The sequence below is a fragment of the Emydura macquarii genome, unplaced genomic scaffold (assembly GCF_026122565.2).
Source record: "Emydura macquarii macquarii isolate MOO-44397 ecotype Brisbane River unplaced genomic scaffold, CSIRO-AGI_Emac_v2 contig_431, whole genome shotgun sequence".
NCBI lineage: Eukaryota > Metazoa > Chordata > Testudines > Chelidae > Emydura > Emydura macquarii.
This window is the reverse complement of record NW_027130568.1, coordinates 3,699,287-3,714,882: the sequence shown is the minus strand read 5'-3', so window position 1 is coordinate 3,714,882 and position 15,596 is coordinate 3,699,287. Positions and strand designations below refer to the sequence as shown.

General features: G+C 37.1%; 1 protein-coding gene across 2 annotated transcripts in view; it reads right to left on the bottom strand.

Moving 5' to 3' along the window:
- Positions 1-14,451, bottom strand: part of CCDC102B (coiled-coil domain containing 102B) — a 266,993-nt gene extending 252,542 nt beyond the window's left edge. For both annotated transcript variants that reach the window (XM_067537430.1, XM_067537431.1), the window contains exons 1-3: positions 13,853-14,451; positions 9,492-9,697; positions 3,110-3,218 (exon numbers count right to left, since the gene is read on the bottom strand). In XM_067537430.1, coding sequence (XP_067393531.1) covers positions 3,110-3,218; positions 9,492-9,697; positions 13,853-14,434 — 897 coding nt within the window. In that variant the 5' untranslated portion in view covers positions 14,435-14,451. The remainder of the gene's footprint in view (positions 1-3,109; positions 3,219-9,491; positions 9,698-13,852) is intronic.
- Between the last annotated feature and the right edge of the window lie 1,145 nt (positions 14,452-15,596).

Genomic DNA, 15,596 nt, shown 5'->3' with positions numbered 1-15,596 from the left:
TAGAAACTAGTTTATAATTTCCAAATACATTTAAGGTGAGTGAAATCTGAAAAACGAACAAAAACAAGATTTTCCACTCTGTTTTTAAGATGTGGGAATATGCTTCTTTCTAAGACAAAGTACTCTGTTAGCTGCAGCACTGCTATTTTCTAGTATGGCAATTCTGAAGTTTCTATGTTCCTTTATTTAATACCTTTTAGCTCATCAAACCTGACTGAAATCTTGTTTTTCCAAGAAACTAGCAGAACTACTTCCATTGCTACTAATCATTGTCTTCAGAGGCATTGACATTGAAAAACTAGGATCATTCATTCACTGTTCTGACAAAGGTGGTTAGGCTGTTTGGCAAGGGAAATAAGACTATTATTTGTGTGAAATATTATCTCACGTGATCGCCTTAGATCAGAACCATCGTACTCTGAGTCAAGGGCGTAGCAAGAATCCAATGGTACTGGTTACTTCGTCATTACAATAAATTTCACTTGCTCTAGGAGAATCCTTGAAAAGGACTGTGCTTGAGTCCAATAGTTTCAGCATTTCTTCAAATCCCACAGAATATAACTTGCAACATTTATTATGGTTAGCAGAACAGAATTTGTTTTATCTCAAATATTGAACTCTACACCATAATGAATGATCCTGTACCCATTTAAGGACAATAACTACCTTGCAGATAGCCAAAACCAGTGAGAAGCCTAGGTTCAACGTGTCCCCCTTCATGCATAGTTGCATTAACATTGCTGTTCCAGGTACAGCAAATCTATGAGCGAGTAGATCTGTAATGCAAATAGGTAAGAATCTCTCAACATACACAGTTCTTAGTATAGCAGAAGAATCTTGAAGACCTTTTCTGTTTTACCCATGAGAGCTGTTTTATCTATGAGAGTTAGAGCTATGTTTTTAAAGCTTCTATCTACAAGACTGGATCTACAACAGACAACAACACCAGGTCTGAGGATTATGGGATCTCACATTCTTGAACAGCTCCATAGTTCCATCCAATAGAGGATAGATGCTAGTCAGATAGGGCTCTTCCAAAGAATCAGTCACTAAAGCAACAATGACATCATATAGAACAAACAATACTTGTGAACGCATGCAGATTCATGTAACCATGCCTTCTCTACCAAAATATGACACTTAAGTTACCTACACCAGACTTCAAACAAAGAGGTAACATTCTTTTAAAGTATTTCAGCAGCAATACGAAATCAACAAAGAAAATGTAGAACACACTACAATCAAACACAAAAAGCTAGTAACAGAAGTGTATGGTTACATTCACTTCCCTACAGCTAGCAACAATTCATCACTAAGTCTGAAAACAGACTAGATATGGATAAAATGATGGTCTCAGTTCAGGAGTCCCCTTTTATTAAATAACATTTAAATGGTTATTTTTCAAGCTAAGTAGTATGACTTATAACCTGTTTTAACTATTTATTGAGATCTAATGTGTTGTGGATTTTTTTTAAACAAACAGGAAATTTCAAGGGCAGGTCGCTAGTATATTGTTCCCTGAATTAACAGAAATCCAGGAATTTGTCTTTGAAAAGTTGATTTCTTCGATTTAAAACACAGAAATTTGGCAGCTATAGCTGAAATGTAGTTGCTATTCAATGTCCAAGAAGCTGCATCTTACTGATGCCCTATTCTATAGCTGTGATATCATTTCTATGGAGAAAAGAGATCATAGATTTATTTTTACATTATTTTCTATGATGATGATTTCTCAAGACAGGTAAGCTTTGTCGTCAAGAAGCTTGTAAGAGTAGTTGAATATTTGTTCCTTAACATTAACATATAACAAATAACATCCACCCATGCACAAGATATGTGTATTTCAAATATTGAAGATTTTCACTTGGTGGTAATTTCATTCGAATTAATCATTTTCACTAAGACCAGTATTTTTCCCCTATAATTTTAAAAACTAAATAAATCACAGCCCTACGAAACTCCTAAGATATGCAGAATCTTCAAAATGTTCCCTTCTGGTCAGTTAAATACAAATATTTTCCATGTATGTGTTCATTCAATACCATGTATTGTATCAAAATAGCCATACCATTTTATAACTTTTTTTTTTTCTTTTCAACATGTATACACCTAAGAACTCAAGATGACTTTTCAGATTGGAGACTGCATGGTAGTTGTCTCTCATCCATATCAGTTTCTATTTTTATTGTTCCCTTCTCTCCAGCAGTGATAAATATGTTTGATCAAAACCTCAGGGATCAAATAATATACCAAAACATCCACTCCATATTTTAATCACACAGATATGAAAGACTGGTTCAATAGTCTGCATTTAATCAGGAGAGATTTTCTTACATAATAACTAAGGAGAGTAAAATAAACCAAAATCTAAAGATCACAGAACAAGAGAAGATTCATGACAACAATGTAAAATGTGTAAAATGGAGAGGATTCAATTCAAACATTGCTACAGTGCATTTCCTTATATATGTATGCTAATTTCCCCCAAAAAAATGTAATCCAAGTAATACAATTGATTTAATCTAAGTGTTTGAAAATCACTATAGTTGAATTTTAAAAAACTAATTCTTAGTGGCTTGTGCACAATGGAGGCAAAGAAAGTGAAAATGCTTTAACAGTCTGTTCTAAACCCTGGTGCTTAAAGTTACAGTAAACTCTTACACCAATGTTTTGGCATCTAAATAGAAGTGACCTGATCTTCAGAAGTACCCACAAATCTCAATGAATTTTATGGGAATTATCAGCATTCATCAACTTTAAAAAACAAAAACAAAAAAACCTGCTTCCATTTAGGTAAAAAAACATGGATGGTTTGAAACATTTTGCCCTAATGAAGCTACTATACAAGATGCTTGTATGATGTAATTTGGCTCAGTAGTTTGCTCAGTCTCTGCACATGGGCTCTGAATGAGAGTGAGAATGGTGGGTGACATTTTCTGTCAACTACAGAAAATACTGGTCCCTCTAAGGCAGGCATCTGCTAAAGTCTAATTGTTAGTTTATCAGTTTCACAGACTCCTCTCTCTGCTTTTAGTTAGACAAAGCCCATCTTGCTCTCTGTTCCCCAATATTATTATTATTATTTTGTTTTGTTTTTCTGCCAACATACCTGTTTCAGGCTTTCCTGCTTGGACTGTTGCATCTCTTCATATTTCAATTTCCACTGAGAGAGATCAGAGTCCAACTTCTCTACTTCTTTTTCCAGGAAAAAATGCATTCTACAAAAGTGTTTTAACAATCATCATTAAAAAAAAAATCTTTAAAATAACAAAGCTGATTCTGAATATCTTTTGTATTGCTTCTAAACTATCTTGCTTTGCTAGCTTTGAGTGTAGTGTTTTTGTTTTTTAAATTACATGTTTCTATTACTTTTATGATCTTCAAAGGATCAGCCAAAAAGATTTACCAAAGTGGGGAGAAGGAACCAAAACAATCTAATAATGTAAAATATACATGAAATGCTGTGCTAAACCAAAGGAGATTTGGAAATTGACTTCAACCAGTGGTTCAATTGACCCATTATACCTTGTGAGGCAAAGGAACATCAGAAAAAAGGAACTGAGAAGTTGCAAAATCTGAACAATAGAACAGAGTGCTAGGTAAATCGGAGCTTTTCCCTTTCTTGGCATTAGATTATTTTAATCCTATATTCCAAAGTATTCACTCTTTCCTGCTCCCGGCTGCTTTCCTACTCCATATAGGGATCTACCTTTTTTTTAGCTTTGTTTTACCTTTTGCTTCATTCATCCTCCCTGGCCATTTATTGTACATTATATCTATAGTTAATTATACTTTTTCATGGAATAGTTCTATCTCAGATCCCTCTTTATTCTGAGTTTCCAAGGGCTAGGTCCTCAGCTGGTGTCAATCAGCCTAGTACCACTGAAGTCAGTGAAGTTCATTTTCAACACCTAGAAAAAATCCACCTCTTTTAGCACAATGCCTATTGTTTCATTAAAAGAAAAAGTTGATACACCACCATTTCTCGATGGTGTGAGCATTCCTTTTCTAGTTTTCCATGAAAAAGAAAATCCTTGAACATTTACTTCCTAAAAGGGCATGTCCTGTTTCCTCTTTATAGTTTTCACTACAGCTGGTGGGCAAGAATCATTGAAATTTCACTGCCTGGTCCCTCCTAAATGAAGGCATGAATTAGTACATTTTCAGCTACTCTGGCCATGACCCTCTCCCAGCCAGAAGTTAAGTGCTCATCTTTCAGATTTTGCCAGCCTCCTATAGTTCTCACTGATTAAAGAAATCTGTTGTGATCTGTTTGCACTGTCCCCTAGTTTCAGGATTTAGACTGACAGAAGTATGATAATAGGCTTTTGCAAGCATGTGGTGTTTCAATCAGACAAGTGCAGAACATTATTTCCTTTGGTTTCATTACTCTGTGCGTTCTGGAAGCCATAGAGCTCTCAGGATTGAAATTTGAATACTTGGAATTTTTTTTTTTAGATTTGTTTCTTTCTGACCTTTATACTAGTGTAGTTTGTAATGAAATTTTCAAATACCATATTCACTTTGTCTAAGTACAGTCAGAGGAGTGTTGGAAGGGGACATATACATAACATATGGACAGTACTGAATGTAAACCATAAATGTTCTAATTTAGATATTAATAACCAAAATGAAATGCTTTAAAACTTTCTTTGTATTCCCTGGCCATTTCAAATATTAGCAGCTCCTGAAGGAAGCTGCTAGAATTATTTTGGAAATGGAGATGAGTTTATCTCAGAAGTACTACATCTTCATTAAGATGACATCTTTTAATATTTATTTGCCTCAATCAAGATACTTGGGTATGAAGCTCTACTTACTCCTACAACCAAGAAAATATCTGAAGAATATTAAGATTACATAATGCATGAAGAGTAATCTGATTCCTTAGAGAGAGGTCCTGTAATACTTAAATAACAAACTCTGATTGATATCTTTACCCTTTATTCAAAACAATTTAAGCATTTTCTACTGGTATCAAGAGATCTATTAAAGAAATATGATTTAGAGCAGCAGAGAGAACCCACACAGGATATGTCTACACTGCAATTAGACATCAGTGGCTGGCCCATGCCAGCTGACACAGGCTCATGGGACGCAGGCTAAAGGTCAGTTTAATTGCTTTGTAGTGATTTGGGCTTGGGCTGCAGGACCCTTGAGGGGGGTCATTACTCAAAATTAGAAACTGGCAAATAGACAAATGGTATTACAGATAAAGTCTTTTGGATCATAATCACAACAGTATTATGAAATCAGGTCAGCAACATAAAGCCTAGGTGTCTTCCATTAGGTTGTAAACTAAATCTTCCTCTGGCAGGAGGAGACTTTGAAAACAGGAAGTTGGAGAAGTCCAAACACTTAACTCCAATATTGTCTTCTTTTAATCTTCTTAGTTTTTGAAAAGTGTTTATTATAATAGGAGGTGCTTCGCAAAGTACAAGAGATGAAGAAGGACTAGAACACCAGATGAGGAATAATTGAAAAGTAACCTCACACACTTGTGCTAGGAATAAGAATTCTATGCCACAGGATTATCTTGGTGTTTTAACACTCACAATTTACCAAACATTTTACAAACGGCAACTTTCATGTGAGAAGACTGTGTTGACTAAAACCACATTCTATGAACATTTTGTTAAAAAAAATTATCCACCTTTTCAGCATGGATTTATAATGAGCTTAGTTGATCAAAGTTCTAAACCTAAACAGATCTTATAAACTAAGTACTTTTCTTACTGCTATATGGTGACCTGAGTGCCAGAAGCACATGCACCCATTATTATAGACTAGCGGTGTTAAATAAAGATGGGGGTGAGAACTTTTGCCATGATGCCTTCAAAAACTTAACAGTTTAGTGCACTGCTGTGCATCATGATTCCAGTGCCTATCATGCTCACCAATATTGTCTCATTGTTTCCTTGTACTTCCTTATCTATCTATATCCATCTGTTCTCTCTTAGAGATAGTAAGCGTTTTGGGCAGGGAGATCTTTTTATACTGTGTCTGTGCCTAGCCCAATGGGGTCCTGATCCATGACTAAGACTCCTAAATGCTATGATTATACAATTAAATAACATGGTCTTATCCCTTTTCTCAATAATGAAGTGGAAACAGGTAAAGTTCTATGCCAGGTAGCTGTAGTTTGGATATTATTTAGCAAATAATTTGATTTAATTTTTTTTAATTCAGAGAATAGTTGACGTCTTGAAGAAAATATTATTCTCAAAGGCCATCATCACCAGCTATAATAAATTACAGCAGAACAGGATGAGAAAATTGAATTCATCATTAACATAGTCAAGGCTAAAATAATGATACCACGCTGATTAGTAACCATGAAAACCAGCAGACAGCGAAGCACAGGACAGCTGAAGAGATGAATTTCCACCTTTACAATGTATAATGTGAAGTGTGATCCTGACCTTACAGGAGAAGTAAAAGCAAATTAAGAAAACAGAAAGGACATTTAACACACTGGACAGCAAAGGCATGAAATTGTAAGTTAAAGAAGGAATTTCTAATGATCTGTAAAATGCTCTATTTGGGTAGTTGTATCAAATGTACATATTGAAAATCTATGTAGATAATTGGAAAGTGGAGTTTTCCTGTATGCTGTGCTCATAAATGGCATGATAAGGATATGAAGTACTAACTTCTATTATTTGTATTATAATAGCACCTGTACTTAGAGGCTTCCATTGTGTCTGTTGTTCCATTGGCCTAGACTCTGTACAAAAACACAGTAAGAAGCAGTCCTGCCCTGAAGAGCTTGCAATCTAAATAAAGAAAGCAGAAAAAGAGTGGGAGGGGAAAATACAGGCACAGAAAAGTGAAATGACTTACCCACAGTTAAACTGCAGATCAAATGGCAGAGCCAAGAATAGAGACTGGGTCTCCTGACGCCCAGTTTAGTTTCCTATCTACTCGACCACACTGTCTCCCCGGTACAAGTGTCACCTGCTAGGTTCTGAATACCTTCAACTCCCCTTGGGATAAATGGAAGTTGAGGAGCTTATCACATACAGGAGGCATCCAGCATACCAGAGTGTTGGGTCTAAGAAACTGCTAAAGATCACAGGGCAGGCTCCATTTTCAGAAGATGCATGAGTGTTGCACAATTAAGACTGTTAATTGCATGCCCAACTAGGGGCACAATAAAACTTGCAAGAACTTTCATATTTTCAATAGGTTGCACTTACATTAAAACTATTAGAGTCCTAAAACTATTAGATAACTAAATGAGAACACAGATACATGCAGGGGATGTGAGGAAACGAATACTAGCTAACGGAACTGCGCTTCAAGGCCCTGAGCAACCCCCATTAACCTCAAATTTGTTTTATATTAAACACTGTGGGCCCAATCCTGAAATGCTTACTCAGGTTAAACTCCTATTGAGTTTGATAGGTGCTTTTCAAGACTCTTCTTTTGACACATTATCAGCTGTGCTGAAACCCTGAATTAAGGTGCAGTGGTATTACTACTGAGAGTCTTACCATCAAATGTAGCCAACTAGATTAAGAGGAGTTGGACTGTTTCTCAGATGCTCAAGTTAATAGCATCATGACAGAGTACTTGTCCATATTACTAAATTGGATCATGTTTAAGCACTATTGTTAACAACTGAATAAAATAATACAATGCTGAACACAACTCAGCAGTCAGGACAGATCAGGACAAATCACACTCAGTATCATGACAACTCTGTGTAATTTATGTAAATAGATGGCAGAATCTGACCTTTTGAGGTGTAACAAAAATTTGGTTAGCAAAAATAATGTATGTCGTGACAATGATTGAATGAAAACTGTCTGTTTTTCAATGGAAAATTGGATTTTCAGTTAAATTAAATGTTTTGCAAGCAGTATCTGTTTTCCTGGATAGTTTTTGTTGTTGTAGAAAAACCAGAACATCTAAATATTTCAGACAAAAACAAATATTGTGATTTGTGTATTCTGTCACAGTGCCTCATGGAAGTCGTAGTTTGGTTTCCTCATATCGCCATTCTCCTCTATGGCCAGGGACTCCCAAGGTGAAACCATTACGGGAGACAATAACAAAGCATAGGAGATGTTTTCTGAGCAGAAAACTTCTCCAACAGAGGAGAATGGAAGCATGCGTCATCACAGCAACATTTCAGAATTGAAATATTTCAGGGTTTGATTTTTTGCCAAAAATATATCAACATTTTCAATGGAAAATAAGACCATTTTCAGACCAGTTCTCCTAGGGACACATTAGGAAACCATATCATACCCCACACACCACTGTGGTGCATGTCATATAGCACTCAGATCCATATAACACAACATAGCACATACTGGTTTTGTTAGGTATTTGAAAGACATACTATTATTTTTCTTGTGACAGCCACCCACTTGGAAAGTTTTGTGGTGAGTTTAAGAGTAGACAGATTTATGCATAAAACAGTCACTATGACCTTGGGAAACATTCTGTTATGAAAAAATTAGCTGTGTGATAGTCTTGCATGGACTGCATGCCAAAACTGATTAATAAACAAACACAGCCACAGATTCACAATACCCAGAAGACAGTTGCAAAAAAATGGAATAATGGAAAACATTGCTCCATCAAGAGCCTATTGTTGCTGATTCTTTGAACTGAAATTGGTGAATCTACTTCTGCTGTTGTTGGGGAGGGGAAATTTTCTTTTCCTTTTCCAGTTAAGTTCTTATTGGAACAAGAGTTCTGGTGATTGAAGTCATCTGACGTCGTGGGCACAGCACAGACTGCAAGACTTCTTGCAAGGCCCAGTCAGTGTTCCTCAATTCTTTTTCCAGACTGACCATCCATAGGATTGCAGACCCGTCTCTTACCAGCTAGAATGAGATCACCAAGTCTCTTCCTTTAGAGCACCAAACAGCTACCAGATAGTCACTACTTATTTGAGCTCAATTCAGACAGTAATGAAATGAAGACTCTGTATTCCTTTACTTTCAAGATGCATAGATAATATTATTAATACTTTAGAGCACCTTTCAGCACCTGGATAGCACCTTTCAACCCAAAGCCTCACACCACTGAGCATACAGGGAGTCATTCTGCACTAACTGAAGCTGCCAAATGCAATGCTATGGAGAACACATTGCGGTAACTTAACATACCAAAGAGCAGATACAGTAATACTGATATCAAAATAGCAAGAAAGCATCCTTGGCCAATTCCAACTGCACATTTTGTCAGATAGCCATATCATGTGTATCAAGTATACAATATGAAACATACGGAATATCGAGAAATCTTCACAAAAAGCAGAAATATGTTGTGAACAGCATAAAACAAGCATTCTTATACTAAGTTTGTTCCTCCTGAAATATTTAAATATATGCCTCTTAACAGAAATTAATTGAACTTGAAAATATATAAGGATATTTGAGCCATAAATGCATGTAATGTCATGTCACCATTTCAGAACACAGGTTTTATTTATTTAAGTGACTTGCTCTCGGGAGAATATATTTTGCACTTACTCTCTTTCCTTCTTTAAGATTTTCTGTGACTCATCCAATTGCAAAGCAGAAACATGTATTAATTCATTCTCTGGAGGAAGGACTATGTTGTTCAGCCTTTGTCTAGGATTTTCTAGATAGATGCCAGGAGAAAAGGAGTCAGGAAGCCTCAGATTGAATCTCATGCCTTGGTTCTTTCTTAATGTGCTTTCGGTTATCTCCACATCCTGAGAAAAAATATAAGAACAAAATATCCTAAGTCAGAAAAGACAATCCTCTCATAATGAAGTCTGCAAAGCCTGTCATGCTCTTCAAACGTGTACAGCCCCACACAAAGAAGAAGGTATCAGGCACCCCTTTGTTCCGACAGGTAAAAGATCCCCCAGAGTCAATAATTAATCAATTGGAAATAAATGAGTTTAATTATAAAACACAGGAGTAATATAGGTTTAACTAGTTATAAAAGGACATAAAAACAATTAAGCACAAAACAAACTGATATAAGAAAGTATTAAACAGGCAACTAACTACAAAGACCTAAACTAATATTAACCAGACAGTGGTTCCTTGACCAGGAATCAAACCCTGGTCTTCCACATGGTAGACAAGGACACTTACCACTATGCTACACAGACAACTAGTTGCTTGTAGGAAACAGAAAGGTGATACACAGACTTAACTGAAAAGCACAGAGGCACAAGCAGTTAACTACAGGAGGGAATGCTCTCACATAGAGATTTCACAGACAATGAGTTAATTACAAGGCACAGAAGGGGTGGGGGGAGTCACACGGGCAGTCAACTGCAAAGGGGGCAAACGGGGTTTAAAACAGAAACTGCACAGAAGGGGGGGGGGTCACACAGGCAGTCAACTGCAAAGGGGCAAACGGGCAGTTAAAACAGAAACTAAATGAGAGAGAGGGTTAGCAATGGGGGGGGAGGGGTGGCTTTTGCTTTCAGAGTAGGTTTAAAACAGAAACTGAAAGGGAAAGAGAGTTAGCAATGGGGGGGGGGCAGCAGCTTCTGCTTTCAGAGCAGATTTAAAACAGAAACTGAAAGAGAGAGATGGTTAGCAGTGGGGGGGGGGCGGCTTCTGCTTTCAGAGCAGATTTAAAACAGAAACTGAAAGAGAAAGAAGGTTAGGATCTTACCAGTCCCAGCGGGGAAAGTTGCAACATCACCCCTGAAGCTAAGTAGCAACACAGAGCAGGCTTACACGTTCAGGCTCGGAGTCCGGAGTGGGAGAGGGAAAAAACAGGGCAGCTGGTGTGTCTAGCAGATGGTGAGTTCTCTCTGGAGCCTGGGGCGTGCCCTGGCTTTAAACTAATCACTTCAGGTGGCCAAGGTTACTCCTGATTGGAGGGGAGACATTTGAATCAGGGCAAACCTTTGGCTGGGAGGTGAGCGACCGTTAGGGTGGCTGTGCTACCGGTCAGGTAGCCAGCTGCTCCCAGTCACCTGGTCAGTTTCAGGAGGAGCAAGGAAATTGCCTAATAAGGTCAGTTTCAGCAGGAGTGAGCTAATGGCCTAATAAGGTCAGGTCGAGGTTTTACTGATGCACCAGGTGGGTAGGTGGGGGCGAGAGGTGGACATATCAGGTACTGCGTTGCAACACCCTTGTACATCAATATGAGAGGCCAATAGAATGTTGTCAATGTCCCTGACTACCATGATGAGCAGCTAGTGTGGCTAGTGGAATTCTACACACCCAGAAAGTGTCTATCCAGGGTGGTATGAAGCCAAGATGCTGTTTCTCTCAGGCATTGAATATTCTCCTCAACTAGCATATCAAAAAAGGTTATGTTACACTTTTTTAAAAGACACATGGTGAACCCTGCATTTTGTGCTATCCCAGGATCCATACCCCAAGGCATTTTGCCTATAGCGGCACTTCACAGGTAGAAACACTCATGTCAACATGCATTGGCTGCTACAGTCTTGCAGACCCTTGAGAGTAGCTAAATGTGATTAGAAGCACAATTGATATTTACAGACTACATTTTCAAAGGGTCCCAGCTCTGGCCCTGAAGAGCCTAATTCAAATCCTACTGATGTCAACTGAGTTTTTTTCTGGGGGCTGGGAGAGACAGAAATGGTGCAGGGGAAGGGAACAGTATGCACCTAAAATAAAAATTTGTTTTAAGGAGGCAAATGTTTTTGCATGAAGAATTGTGGGAACAAAGATATAGAACAAAATTTAATCCCATATTAAATAAATTTAAATTCTCCCATGAGAAATCTAGCTAACTTTAGAAATACAATAAATTGTGCTTCCTTCAATTAGTTGATAAACTAATTCGGTTTCTCTCAACAAACCTGTTCCTGACAATTCCATTCATCTGAGATTATCAAAACTTTTTAACACAATGCATGAAAAATATATGGTAAAAATACTAAAAAAAATTAAATTAAATAAATGGCTATTCCAGGCAACTTTAACACGTTGGAACTATAAAGCCTCAAATTGCAGATGGCACATTTTCCTTCATCAGTGAAGGAGATATACAGTTAAAATATATTTGTGTCATTCCCTCCTTTAGGCCTCAATCCTGTAGAAGCTTATGCACATGCATAACATTATACATTATAGTCACTCTGACATACAGTTAATAATATACGTCTTCATAGAATTCAAGACTTGAGGTGACGTTCTGGCCCTGTTGAAGTCAATGGAAAAACTCTAGGGCCAGAATTTCACCATTGGACTATTAACAGAAAATACTGTTTGGGTGATTACTGATTTGAGTTTTGCATTACACTGTTTTTTAGTTTTAAATAGAATTCCTAAATAACAAATAGCATACTGTAGCTATCTTCTAAAGCAAAGACATATGCAACTGATCATTGTGTGTATGTTTACTATTAAAATAAAGAGAATTACTTTACTTTTTATGATTGTCAATGGAGATTAAAAAGACCAACGTGTATACCTTATATAATCATCTTGTCAAATTAATTCATTTTAAAATTTTAATTTCATTTTTAAAAGTATTACAGATTGAGTTTTAAAAGGATCCTTTGCGTAAAAATAATTAGGGAACATAGTGTTTTGTATTTAATTCAGCACATTTCTTTTTGAGTAAATAAAAAATACCTTAGTTACATGATGTGACCACTTATCGAGATTAGCCCAATAAAAAAGTTGGGAGGATGATAATAATTAATATAATACCGGGAGAAACCATAAAACAACAAACAAAATTTTCATTAAGCCTAGTGAACCAGGGGTAAACTCTGCCCAACATGTTAGAATCAAATCACTAGCTAGTCCTTCTGAATAAGATATAAATATAATTTTCCAATTGTTGCAAAAAACTTAGCATTCATAATAAACTCTAGCCAAAATTCTCTACTGGAGTAATTGATTTCAGTGGAATTAGATCAGCAAAGAATTTGGCTCCTTGTCTAAGCCCTTTCTTTGAGTGATAGTATAGAAGAAACACGCAATGAAATGTATAATAGGTCCTTTTTTCAGGTTGATTCTCAAGAGCCAGTACAATGTTTATTCAGGGCTCACAGCACTGACTGTAGTTCACCTCACAGCCATCTCAATGGAAATTCTGACAAAAGATATACATACTAAAGGCCATAATTCATAGTCTATTTAAGTCTATGGAAACTTTGAGTTGAGTGGGCTATGAATTAAGCCTGTCGTCAATACAGGTTACAGTTTATGCTGTTTATGATGGTCATACTATATATATACAGGGCTGGAATTAATGACAAAGGAAGAGGATACAGTTTCATTTGTTAAAACTAGTTTCTTTATTTTAAGAGAGGCAACTGTGTTTCTTGTAGAGCTGGAAAAGTTGCATCAAACTATTCCGCTCATTAAGGGTCCATGGCCACCTTCTGATCCTACACTACCAAGAAACTACATAACTACAGTCTTGGCTCTTTAAAAATACTCCTGTTCTGCAGGGAGGAGATGTCCCCCCCACAAAAGGAACTCAATGTTATTCACTAAATTTAACCATGTCGGGCAGGAAGAATTTTGGCAGGCTAGGACTATGTAAATAGTTCTCACTCATTTTCAGTTCCACCTGTGTCTATAGATCAGTAAAGACATTAATGACTGGGCACCAGAAAACCTATGTTGCTTTTTGAAGGGGAAAAAGATACACAAGTTACAGGGGAACCCAAATTGTCATCTCATGTTTTTTAACATAACTGCCCCAATGGCAACAGTTTATATACGGTTGATAATACAAATTGGTCTTCTAGTTTATACATAAACAAAGCATTATGTACTGAAATTTTAGGAGTGGAGATAGGCATAGACGTACAGTGTTACTATGAAGCACAGAAAAGTGGACCTTATGTAGACTTGCTAAAAATGCAGATGTCTGAAAATTCTAGATATCAATTAATAGTTCCCTTTACCTTATGTGTTTCTTGTACCACAAACTTGATCACATCTTTAACAGGTCCTTGTTCCAGACACACTAATGGGTAGCCCTTTTCGCTCATACAGGGCACCTCTGAGAAACTTGGTTTCTTTTTCCAAGTGACTTCAGTTTCCCACTCTTCCTTTTCACTTAGTAAGTCTTGATTTAGCTTTTTTAGTGCACTCAGTTCCTTCATTGTGGTCTCCAATTTGATCCTCAGTTGTCTCCCTTCCTCCCGGGCTTTATTCCTTTCTGCTCTAACTTTGGTCCATTTCTCCCGCCAGTTGGCAGTGCAGTCTGACCACCAGCGCATGGTCTTCTCCATTTGGGCAGCTCTAGCCTTAACTTCTTCCAGCTCCCGAAGTCTGAGTTCTTCCGAAATCTCCCAATCATTGTTGTTACTAATGTGCATACAAGGATGAGAAGAGGAGTATGGATGGAGTCTTTGAGATGGTAGACTTGAGTTGCAGCGATTACCTGTTGCTTTGCTACCATCAGCTAGTTCGTAAGGCTGTCTTTGTTGGGTCCTGAAAACCTGGGTCTTGTCAGATAATTTATGGACAGTGTCTAGATTCATGTTTCAATTCGGAATCTAATTTCACACCTAAAACAGACAAGGACAAGGACAATTGAATATTAGGTTTCTTATCATCTGAATAAGGTCAAATACTGGTCTGCTGCACCTTTAACCTTAGTCATTTTAAAAAAAATGCTTTCATCAAAGTTTTTAGTATAGTTTCAGATGATATATTATTATATATAGATTATATATCTAATTTAAATGCTTTTCATATATTTGTTTTAATGCAGTGTAAGCACACACTCCAACCCATGTGACTAAGATAGTATTAGCAAACTACTGCACCAAATGATTTATCATAAAGTGCAAAATAGTTGTGAAATCCAGAAAAGTTCTCTAGCAGAAGTTTCCTTCCTTCTTTTCTTTCCTTCCTTAAGACATCATTAAATTGAACTATGCACATGCGCACGCGTGCGCACACACACTCCAATAAATTAGAAAATCTTTAGAACCAGGAGCACATCAAAAGCCAGATTGTAGATTTCACTTTACTTTTCTGCCCAAAGTGTGATGTCTTTATTAAGTTTTTGTTCAAGCAAAAACTTGGAATTTGCCTGGGTAAGAAAAGAAAAAAAAATAAAACTAAGGACCTCAAGACTTCATCCTGTATTTCTTAAGAAAATTAACATTTGCAAAAGGGTTGGCATATAGTTGTCCCAACTCCGAGAACAGCACAGGGATAGTCTCTCCCCATTGCTTCTGCAAGGGGTGTAATTTGCTACAGTCATCTACAGAGCACAGTATACTTCTCACATTCACTAACTCAGCCCTGGTAGCCAGTGCTTGGGGTGAGACAAATAAAGCCCTGATTCCACCCATTCCCCACTTCTCTCTAACCATTTCCACTTACCTGTTTGGGGGAGAAGGGATGAGTAGAGCTCTACACTCAGCCCCACAAGCAGAGTGGTGATTTAAACAGGCTGCATAGGGCAGTCACTTATGCCATATTACTCACCTGCTCAGCATCTTAAGGAAAAGTGACAGTCTTGCCAGCATTAGAAGAAGAATGGATGCTTTAGATAAGCATAGCTGCTTTGACAATCTATTTCAAATTATTTGTATGTTATGGGGATTAGTTTTCAAGTTAACAAATAACCTAAATGAAAGTCCAGTAACAAATTATTTGTCAACGCTTCATTTTGGGGGGAAAAAGCAATGA